General features: G+C 31.8%; 1 protein-coding gene across 1 annotated transcript in view; it reads left to right on the forward strand.

Annotated features, from left to right (window-relative positions):
• SGCZ (sarcoglycan zeta) overlaps positions 1-12,124 on the forward strand; it is a 1,061,503-nt gene that overhangs the window by 944,462 nt on the left and 104,917 nt on the right. The window contains exon 4 of the mRNA XM_043893729.1: positions 7,169-7,256. Within this exon, the coding sequence (XP_043749664.1) occupies positions 7,169-7,256 (88 nt within the window). The remainder of the gene's footprint in view (positions 1-7,168; positions 7,257-12,124) is intronic.

The following is a 12,124-nucleotide window of genomic DNA, read 5'->3' on the forward strand; positions in this document are numbered from 1 at the left end:
CGTAAATATTTTACATTTTTCTCCTCTTTCTGTTTGCTCTTCATATGGCATCTGTCTTCTGTTTTTCATGAAAAAAGAATAATTAAGGGAAACCATAATACTTTTCACACTTAAAAGTATTTCAAAAGGCTGTGGTAATTTTTCAACTAAAAAAAGAGTTCACTTATTTCTTTTTTTTTTTTTTTTTTTTTCACTTATTTCTTAATATATCACTAATTCTGGGTTGTAACACAAAAATGCCTTTAAATACAACATTTACTAATATTAACTTGGTTAATTTATTGCATTCAGAAATTCCAACAGTTTCTGCTAGTTTAATATAGATTGTATCAAAGATCAGAAATAACAGAAGTAAAACCAGTGAATCACTGCAGGAGTATTTGTAAAACTTTATTATTCACACACCAAAAAGACAGATTGAGAACTGTGAGCATTCAGGCCAAAATATGGAATGAGGCTCAGAGGAATATTGTCATAAAGCAGCTTATAAGGTAAATAGACAGTAGCTGTTCTTTACAGTGATTTTATCTTAAATGATAGGGAATTGGTTAGTGGTTACCTCATATCAACACTGGAAAAAAATGTAAATTTTGCTTATGACTTCTAGGGGCATAAGCAAGAAATGACCCAGTTCAAGCTAGTCTTGCAAAGTAAGCTACATTAAGCTTTCCTTGTATGACTAAACTGATTTTGTCTGCTTAGGGAATTTTCAAGGCTGGTCTCCATTTGTTTTTAATTTTAACAGTAACTTGTTTTGTAAAACAACTTGTTTTTTCTCTGTGCTTTTACAATATTTTGAAAATAATGGGTCAGCTTTGACACACATATAAAGATTATTTTTTTGATATATGAATTCCCATAACCCTTCTAGGAAATGTAATCGAATCTATTTTTGAGGATAAAACTAGGAACCAGATAGAAGAGGTAACTGCTATGCCATTATCATACAGTACTGTGTCATCCTTTCTGACTTCACCTGTGGTCTGGCAACTCAGTGAAAGTGTTAGAACAGAAATGCAGAAAAGTTCATTGAGGAAGTGCTCTTTCTCTGCAATACCACTTCACATTCAAGTTAAAATGTGAACTCAGAGGACTAGGGAAAGCAGTTTAACACCTCTAGATATTTTCATGATTAATACTTGTACCTTAAAATACAAATTTCAGCAATTAAATGATTTGCATTCAGAAATTAAATGAAACTTCAAGTAAGTGTTTTATTAACCAAAGAATTAAAAACTACCTGGTTTTCATCATCTTAAGTGGGTCAAATTCTTAGGAAAGAAGTGGCTGCCTTGGGCAGAGAGAGATGATGAATATAAAGCAAATCAAAATGTAATATAACTCGTTCCACTTAAATGGCTTTTTAGAAAACTTGCTCTGGGTCCCAAAAAAAGAAAAAAAATGGTGAAAGAGATTGATAAGTTTTGTGTGACCTGAACTCAAATCAAGTAAACATGTGTAGTCTGAGTGCATTAAGAAGTAAATATGCCCAGTTTGGTTCATTCACTTAATAGACACTTAATATAAATGAAAGAGGTGTCAAACATGGCACAAAATATACTTTCAAAAATCTGTATGTGTAAAAGAAAATGACAACACATAATGCTTTCAGGGCAGAATGATCAAAACAAGGAAAAGCAAAGATCCCATGACAACTACTGTGATCGATGTGAGCACAGAGAAACCGGAGGTTGGGAGGTAAATTTTGACTCTGGAGGAGCAGGAACGCATCACAGAGGACATAACTGAATTGGGACTTGAAAAATATCTATAACTATGCCATCTATGGAGGCGTGGATAGGAATTTCACGTGTAGGGAACAGAAGATCAGAATGCACAGAAGTGGCATATTTTCAGACACATAAAAATTTGGGCAATTCTTGCATGGTGAAGTGGTATGAAATAGAACTGTAAAAGTAGAACTGGATCATATACAAAAGCACCTTATGTGTAATAAATGTGAATTTTGTTCCCAGCAGAGATTGCGGAGTTAATAAATGTTTTATTTTGCTTTAATTCAAGCATATCAATATTTTTTATTTTAAAATATTTTATGAAAGTAGCACTGGATATGAAGAATTAATGCAAGGAAGAAGTGGTTATTGTGATGTGAGGTGCAAGTCTATTATAGGAAAGATCACAGAAAAATGTATATCTAAGAAACATATGTGATCTCGCTAATTTGATATTGAGGAAGAGGAAGATAGAGAATTGAGGGGTAATATAGGTTTATTATAATTATTTCTATCAGAGAAGATAAGAAAATTTACCTGGTAAAACTGTATAAACTCAAGAAATGAGATATCAAATTTGTGCCATCTACATTTAACAATATGGACACTTAGTTATATTCTCTTTTAGAACTTAAAGTAGGGAAATTCTCATAAGTGATATATTTTAAAATGTGTGTGCAGAGGGCAGTTCAGGAATTATTGCTCTTCCTCTGGAACCTGAGAAAACAAGATTTTAAAAAACGAACCAGACTCACTGAAACATAGACTATGGCAATGTGAGGTTGTATCTTACAATTTATGACTGTATATGTTCCAGATATTTACTGAAGAGACTGAAATGTTTAAAGGAATTTTAAAATTATTTTGTTCCACTAATTTTAACATTTATTTTCAGATACTTATTTGCATTTTAGAAAGCCTAGACTGTTATCACCCACCAGAGACACAGTACCATAGTAGTTGACCCATGAGATTCTATACCCAGATAACTGGCTTCAAATACTTTCTGTTATTTATTAGCTGCATGATTTAAAGCAAGTGACTTATACTCTCCTTGCTGAAGTTTCTTCATCCATAAAATAAGAATGATAATAAATAATACCATTATTAGTTGAGTACTGTAATTACAATGTGGAATAAATAATAAAAGTAAGCACTGAGTGCCCTTAGCAAAGGCTAATAGGCACTGATTTAATCATTTTTATATATTGTCTCATTAATTCCTTATGAGAAGCCCACAGATTAAGTAGTATTACCCTGTTTACTGATGAGGAAGTCATGATACAGAGATGCTGAGTGGCTTGCCTAGTCAAGAAGCCAGTTTGGCAGTCTCACTATTTGAATTCAGTCAGGGTTCACTGTCTTACACGCATTTTATTTTTTGACTCTTTCATGGGTGAATTTTATTTTAAGCTTCATAAGTAGGTAAGCTCATACTGGTAAAGTATTTAGAACTTTACATGCATATCCAGCATTGACTAATTGCCAGTAAATGTTAATTGCTTTTCCTAGTATGCTTTTCTGCTACAGTTTAATAGTTGAAACCTTGAGAGAATGAATATCAGAAGCTGAAGTGCCTGGTGTACACACGTCCTCTTACATGTACATCTTCTCACTAGTAGAACTGGTACTTTTTATTAGAGAAGTCTCTATCGCAACAGCTTGTTTCTAGTAACATTCTCTCTGTTTTTTACATACTGGGATTATTGTTTGTCTGACTTCCTAGATAATGAACTCCATAAGAGAAGAAAATTTGTCTCCTCTGTTTTTGTTTTATACACAGCAAAGAGCTGGACACATCATAGACCCTTAGTAAATATTTATGATAAACAAAGGTGAACACAGTAGAAATAAGAATAGAATCATTTTTCCCTTAGTCACTTGCATAGATTATAGCAAAAGCATTGAAATGAGAACATAGTGCATTATTTCTCTGTGACCATTAACAAAGTGACAAGCAGGCCCTTGTCATTAAAAGTGTGGATGTAAAAGAATCATAAGTGAGGGTTCTCAGGCCCTCTTAATGGGACTGTTGCCTTTCCCCTGGATCTCCTACCTGCTGTGTCTGAAGAGAAGCATAAGGAGGAAGGTATATTTCTTAGCATCACAGCAAAGATGCAGGTCAGTTCCAGAGAACTATGAAATACCTGCTATGGGAGATTTGTTGGTTTTGGTGGAAAATAGTTGACTTCAATGAAGAAATTGTTCTTTCTCCAAAAGAGATATTTATATTAATGTACCGTGCAAAATAATATAGCACCTATGGAACTTTTTACCCTGATAGACTTGTCTGTCTTATTCCTATTTGAGTGTTAATACCACCGTATTATTCCCCCCCCACTTCATGTTCTCAGCAAGAATAAGCAATAGGGATATTGCTATATATTTTTTAATATCTGAAACTAGACACTAGCTTTCAAAGATTCGGAGCACAGAATTATAATATAAAAGATCATGAAGAGGGACTGTTTTAAAAGAGTGAAAAACAATGATTTATTAGTGGAAGTTATTTTCTTATATGGAGACCTTTGGGAAAATGAACACAATAAATGTCAAATTTGGTAAAAAGTAACTTCTTGATACTAATTTTCATCTAAGAATGTGTTTGTATTCAGATTTATAAATTAAGATTTGTTGAAATAGTTGCTATTAGTCTTATCATATATATTTTAATCACATGTGTATATTTTAATTAATTGTGTTGTAATGAATATACAGAGTGTTTATTGTGTAAAAGGTCATGCTGTGGACCTAAGAGGCATAAGCCATAGTTCTAATCCCAAAAGTTGTCATTGGGGTAATATATAACACAGAAATGACAGTATGACTTGTCAATGAAAACAATGCTCTTACATGCATTGCATTTTGTTTGTGAAAAATGTTACTCAATTTTGATTAATTTCACCTGATCGCATTTTAATACCTCTGTATAACTTATCATACCGATATCTACCTGAATACCTGTGGAGAATTGTTCATGACCTCTGATAGCTATATATTTATAGTATAGTGAGTAAAAAGATTCCTGTTTTTATTATAGTAAAATTTTAATCCAGATATAAAATTTTAATTCACAGGGGAAGTTTGGTGGGAATCATGTCATGAAAAGGAAAGAATGCCAGGGATAGAACCTCAATTGGATCTCGGTGTTTAGAGTAAGAGAAGATTGATATGTTGTAAACAAAGAGATGCAATGATTAAACTTTCAATTCTAACCCAAATCTCTTTCTCTGTTAGAGCAACTTAAATGCTTGCCTTTTTAAAATTAGCTTTTCTCTCATCTTGAAACATTTAATAAAAAATATCTATTTTAATATACTTACATAGTCCTTGTATATTCTAATGATTATGCTCTTATGCTATAGATCACAGAAATTTATGTTTAGTAATTCAAATAAGAGCACATAGTGTCATCAATTTTTAGAAATCCTAATAGTCATATATATTATATAATAAAAATATTAAAATATATGAATGAAAATGCAGCTAACATATTTTTACAATGTTTTGAACTGCAAGGTGCTTTATAGGCTTCTGCTCTTTCTGACATTCAAATTAATTTCCTTTTTTAAAAACATAGGCAACATATATTTAATTCTGCCTGTTTAAAATAAAATATTTTTGTGCTTTAGTGAGCCATTCTCTTTGTGCAGTTTCCTTACTGGGCATAATTATTTGCAAACAGTCCTTACTCCACAACCATATTCTTAACAGAATTTGAACATATCCTTTGAAAGGAATGATGGACTTAATTAAATATACTTCATACATTTTCAAAAATGAATGTCTGCAGCATAGAAACACCTATGCAAAAAGGACTAGATTTATTTTTAACTACAGATAACACACTTTTGATTTGTGCCAAAAATAAATGAGTTGTGATGAGACAGGATGAAATTGGCATTGTTTTGTACAACTATGTCTCACATTTGAGATCACATCTGTTCCTGAAAATGTAGAAAATTACTTTTAGAAATTAAGCCTTAGTTTAAACATACTAACAAAGTCCACTTTTAAAAGAAAATTCGTATGCGTGAGTGTGTGTTTGTGTATCTTTCCTTAGTGCTTTGCATCTAGTCAGAAGGGGCAAAAATAGCTTTAGAAAAAAATATATAAAATCTTATGTATATTCAAATCACAAATTTCAAATTCTGTTCTCAAAAGAGTTTTTATATGATACATGTATGAAAAAATTTTATTTACATTAACATAGAGATGACAAACCACTTACATGTTAAGGATGACGTTGGGAGAGATTTACATAGAGTTTCAATATCTTGGGTACAGGCTCCATGAGGACAGGTATTGTTTTTTGTTTTGATCCCTGAAATGTCCCAAGCATGTACTTAGTATATTCTCATTATTATTGAAATAGTTTTGCTCAATGAATAAATGAATGAACTATTTGTAAATGATCACCATGCTTGTTTTAGATCACAAAAATATGAGGGTAGTCAGTTGTCAGTTACTTGTCTGAGGCAGTGGCAATAGCCTAGTACATAGATTTCTAAAACACTGATATTGTCCTTCAAATAAATTACTTTACTGTTGAGTGCTAAATTGTGATAAAAGTAAACATCTAAGCAAGATTATCTATGCTAAAAGATAAGCTATCTTACATTCTCTTATTCTATATACCTCCTTTCTTAAATCATCTTATGATTTAAAAATAATTCATATGTGAGCTAGATACATAAGGTAATATCAATTTTATTATGATGATTTCTTTGTCCGTTCAGTAAACATTTAGTAAATGCTTTCCTTCAGCAGTATGCCAGATAGTGGGACTAAAATTTGTCAACGTGACTGCTATGGTCTTGTCCCATGGACATTTCCTCTTGTGACAGAAACAAATTAAAAACAAGTAAACACATAAATTAGCAAAATAAATGTGTCTTGGGGTAAGTGCTCTGAACAAAATAAATGGAGATTGGGAGTTTGAGGATTGAATGAATCTGTAGTTACAGTGATCAGGGGAGGCCCTTTCAAGGAGGAAACATTTAAGCTTAGATCTGAAATTGGCAAGTTCAGCTTAAAAAGGGACTTCCCCATTTCTATAGAGTTTAAAACATCTCCAAAGGCAGGCATCCATGCCAATGGAAGGCATAGATCTATGCCAATGGAAGGGGGAGAAAAAGAGAAGTTACTACAGTAGTGATGTACAATAATCAGTAGTGTTGGAAATGTTTGCACCCAGTAGTTAATTCCTATTTATCAAAATGGAAACATTCCTATTATGTCAAATAGTTATTATGATGCACCCTTATTATTTCATATTTTTCAAAGTGTTTGGGGTGTTAAAAGAGCTGCTTAATATAAAACAAAAAAATATAATTTTGATAATACCCAAACAAGTGCAATATAATTTTATATATAAAATCTTGACTATATTTCTATTTTTTATTTGATTTCTTTATTTTATACATGTTTCCCAGGATAGTCCACTGGTCTTACAGTCTGACAGGAATGTAACAGTGAATGCAAGAAATCACATGGGGCAGTTAACTGGACAGCTGACAGTAGGTGAGTGCTTTGGGGTAAAGATTGCTCATACCATCTTACTCCATTTAAAGCTCTGTGGTTGTTTAAACTGGGAAAAGCAAAATATATTCTTTCTCTAATATATTATTTCTCTCTCTGTATATATAGACATTCCCATACAGCCCTATTAGCTTTCACAGGATTTGATTTGTCATAGGCTAGTTAAGGTCATTGTTACTCTTGTCAATGTGTTAATGTGAGACTGAATTACATATATGTTGCTCTTATTACTCTTGAATTATGAAATTCACCATTTTCTAACAAATATCTCCCTAGTATATTAAATTATAGTAAATAGGTTTAAACAAACATGAGATGCAATATCATTTATCTTTTTTCTAAATAAATAATTTACTAAATATCTGCTTGTATAAATTAGAAATGAAATAATAATTGAATATAAACTTAACATTGACCAATTGTAAATTTGATGTTGAAATTATATATAGTTAAGGTTTATAGGCTTTAGAAGTTGTAAATATGTTTATGATAAAATATTACTAATGTTTTCTCATTGTCAAAAATTTAGAGATTCATATTGCATGGCATTATTATTTAACTTAATTTCTATAAGAGGAATGGGAAATTAAGAGTCAGATATAATTATGTAAAATAATACAAAGACTTGATTTTTGTTTAATTGCTAATATATTTTTGAAATACTGTATTTTTCTGTGGGAAAATTATCTAATACTTATTGATATCATGTGTATGTGATAGTATATTTTAAAGACTAAATTGCAATTTGGGGAGCTAAGTTTTCTTTACCTTGATGAGAAATTAATTATCACTTAATGCAAATGTATATTTCCAGTATTTCTGATTAAATTACACAAGAATAGGACAATGAAATGTGAGATTTATAAACATGAGCTTAATTCTGTCCACTTATCCCTAGGTATATGAAATAATTTTTGTTACGTATTCACTTCAATGAAGCCAAAAGTAAAACTTACATTGTGAAATTTTTGTATTCCAAAAAATATATAATTAAATTTTATTTATAATCATTTAATTTATTTTGCATTTTCTTTATACTATAAAATATGGTCAGTAGATATCTATCAATTGCTATAATTTGATAGTATTTTGTGGTCTGATATCAATTACAAGGGGCTTCCCAGGTGACACTAGTGGTAAAGAATCCAACTGACAAAACAGTAGACACAAGAGACATGGGTTTGGTCCCTGAGTCAGAGGGATCCCAGGAAGAGGAAGTGGCAACCCCGGATTCTTTCCTGGGAAGTCCCATGAACAGAGGGGCCTTGTCGGCTGGAGTCCACAGGGTCACAGAGTCAGACAGACTGAGTGCACAAACACACACACACACACACACACACACACACACACATCTATTACAAAGTGGAACTATAGGCTCATGGACTAAAAATTAGAGAGAAGAAATATATCTATGGACACAAACGTGATTCAAAAGCACCAGGTACTTAATTTAAATGTTCATGTCAATTAAGTATTGCTATGCTGGAACTAAAGAAACAGGCCTAAACTGGGCAGATTTTCCATCTCTTTTTTTTTCTGTTTTTTTTTTTTTTTTTTAATGTAGAGAACTCTTAACCTAGAATAGAACTTTATTTTGCATTCTTTTTTGTAGATTAAAAAAAAAAAAAAGGTTCTTAGTGGAAATGCCAACCTGTAAATTAAACACGCAAAGACTACATACCAGTGTCGGCTGTCAAATACGATCACTACATAATTAGTGCACTGCCTATGGAGCAAAGTGGCTGTTTGATTATATGAAGGATAATCAAATACCATTTACATTTCACTGCCTGCTTTCCTGCAGGAAACATAAAGAAAGATAGCATTGGACTTATGTTTTCAACCACTGTTCTAAGTTAATTTTAATGCAGAATCAATACTTGCCAGCTATGTATGGGAAAAGAGAGAAGAATGAAGGGAGAGGGAAGGAGTGTTGGGTTGGGAAGAAAGATTAAGCTTAGATTTAACTGAAGCAAATCAATAAGTTAATGATGCACCAGCATATTTCTGTGGATAGAAGCACACTCATTCCAGTGAGGCTTAAACTGAAAACTTTTAATATCCTGGTCCTCTGGGTGTACTGCTGATGACCTCAATCTTTTCACCACTTTGTATTTCTCATTAAACATACAGAAAACAAAGGAAGAGGAGATAAAGGGGAGTGGGAGAGGGATAATGTATTCACATCTGGAGTCAAACCAAATAGGACTCCAAAAAAAAATTTATCTCTTGGAGACTCAGTTTTCTCATCTCTAAAATAGAGATAAGGACATTTATTTAGACCTGTACATAAGAATTGGGGAAAGAATTTTGTTGCTAATCCGTTATTATTTGGATGATGGTGTTTGTAATTTTTGATGTCACTTGAGTTACAAATACATTGTTAGAGTGTGAAAGAACTCATGATGCTTTTCTGTCCATTACATCTGGAATTTTAGTTGAGGAGTACATGTTGGATTGTAATCCTGTTGCAAAGATATACCACAAAACACATCACAGAAAGTGTGCCAGATGTGTGGATAATGCTTTAATCATGTCAGGATAAATTTATCTTTAGGTATAATTTGAAGAGATATTCGAGCAAATTTAAGTAAGGTATTCAATATTTGTTCAATATTTTTAATCATATTGACATAAAGTAACCATTTTAAGCCTCTTTGCTCGTTTCCTTTTTTTTTTTTTAATTTTTCAGTTTTTCTTTAGTGACATGGTCCTGGGCATGGTCCCTTATACATATATATATATGTATACATATATATATATATATATGAATATATATATATATATGAAGTAAAAGTGTTAGTCGCTCACTCGTGTCCAACTTTTTGAGAACCAATAAACTATAGCCTGCCAGGCTCATCATTCCATGAAATTCTCCAGGTCAAAATACTGGAGTGGGTTGCCATTGCCTTCTCCAGGGGATATTCCCAACCCAGAGATAGAACCCAGGTCTCTGGCATTGCAGGCAAACTCTGAGCCACTAGAGAAGCCTGCATATATATATATGTATATATATATATATATATATATGTATGTTATATATATATAATATTATATATAGAACCTGCCTATCAGTGCAGGAGACATGAGCTCATTTCCTGGGTCGGGAAATTCCCTGAAAAAGGAAATGGAAACCCACACCAGTATTCATGCCTGGGAGATCCTATGGACATAGAAACCTGGTGAGCTACAGTCCATGGGTTCCCAAAAGAGTCAGACATGGTTTATCGACTAAACAACAATATATACCAGTTCAGGCATAATAAAAATTAAAACTAAATATTTTACCCTTGGGTAAAGTCTTAAAAAGACAAAATTTGTGTGTGCTTGAAGTTCCAGGCTTTACTTACATTTCTAATATCAGAAATCTCCCCACAAAGTTTGACTCTATTTTATGACCTTCATAGCATAGTTGAAGATCAGTGAACTCAAGATTTCTTCCTACAGATTTCTCTTCTTAGAGTAAAGCTGAAGAGAGGCATAAAATTATTTGTGGGAAGTGGGTAAAGAAAGTAGAGGATCCCAGAAGTTCAGACTCCTTGAAGAAAAAAAAGAACTTAATTCTCAGAATCATTCTCCAAGTCAAATTTCCTGTTTTTTCAATCTGTAATTCCTATGTTATCAGGTCACTCCTTTTTTATACAAGAGACAAAAACTGTGTGATTTTAGGTGTTACATGTTCATATATGTTGATAGTATGATACTTCATATTTTTCAGAACATTTCAATCAAGCAATGTAGATAAAATATGTAAATCATATACTAGTATTGTGAAACTTATCATAATCAGTCAGGAAAATGCTACAGTGTGATCTATAAAATAAAAACCATTTCCATAGGGCAGTGCAGATGAAATATTGTCATGCAGTTTTTGTATAAACATTATTCATAATACTGATAACAGTAATAATTAATGCTATAATAATTAGATTTGCTAAAAATGTAATAACCTTTACCACAGTATAATGGGAATAATTTGTTACCTTTTATTTACCAATAACATTATATTGATCTATAATGGAAAATATTTAAACTACTCCCATAAATAGTTTAAACAATATAAATGTTAATTTCAGCAAAATAATTCAGTTTTTTGTAGCTCTTAGCCAATTTTGATCAAGGTATGGAATTCTATATTGCTTTTTCTTACATGCCTTACAAGTATTACTTACCTTTGATAAAGCAATAGCTAAAAGTGATAAGATTTTTTCCATCTTTTACACCTTTTGTCATCAGTCTATAGTTGGAGGATAAAAATAAAAGGAGGATAAACTGAAAGTTTGAACAAGGAATGATAGTAGTGGGTAGAACTAGTTTTTGTTCTTAATTATTTTTCTTCTATAGCCCTCTTATTTAAATCTCAGTCACAAACAATGATGTTTGAGAAACCCAGAATGGCTGTTAATGGGGTCCTGTGTCATAAACAAGTTCCATGATACCATGTCTACCATTATCCCAGTGAAGTATTAAGACTAATTGTGTATTAAATAATTATAATGTCATTGTTCTAAAATTTACTTTTAAAATGTGCCCAAAATCACAACTGTATGCTTCAAATGGAATCTCATATGTCATCATAATTTTACTTGTTTAGCACTCAATACATTTAGAGAATCAATTAACTCCTAGGAGCTGCTAGCTATTATTGTCAGATCATTTACTCATCTTTGATATTCTTAAATCCATTTATCAAAAATCAGTGACATAACCAAATTATATAAAAACCTTAATTATAATCTACCAATGTAACACCTCATTTTTTTCTTTCTTCTATACTTCTTCAATGCTCAAAGTCATGGTTGTCTTAAGTCTGACTCTATGGTAATAAGAGAGAATGTAATTTGTAAGAC

This window comes from Cervus elaphus, chromosome 32 (genome assembly GCF_910594005.1).
Source record: "Cervus elaphus chromosome 32, mCerEla1.1, whole genome shotgun sequence".
NCBI lineage: Eukaryota > Metazoa > Chordata > Mammalia > Artiodactyla > Cervidae > Cervus > Cervus elaphus.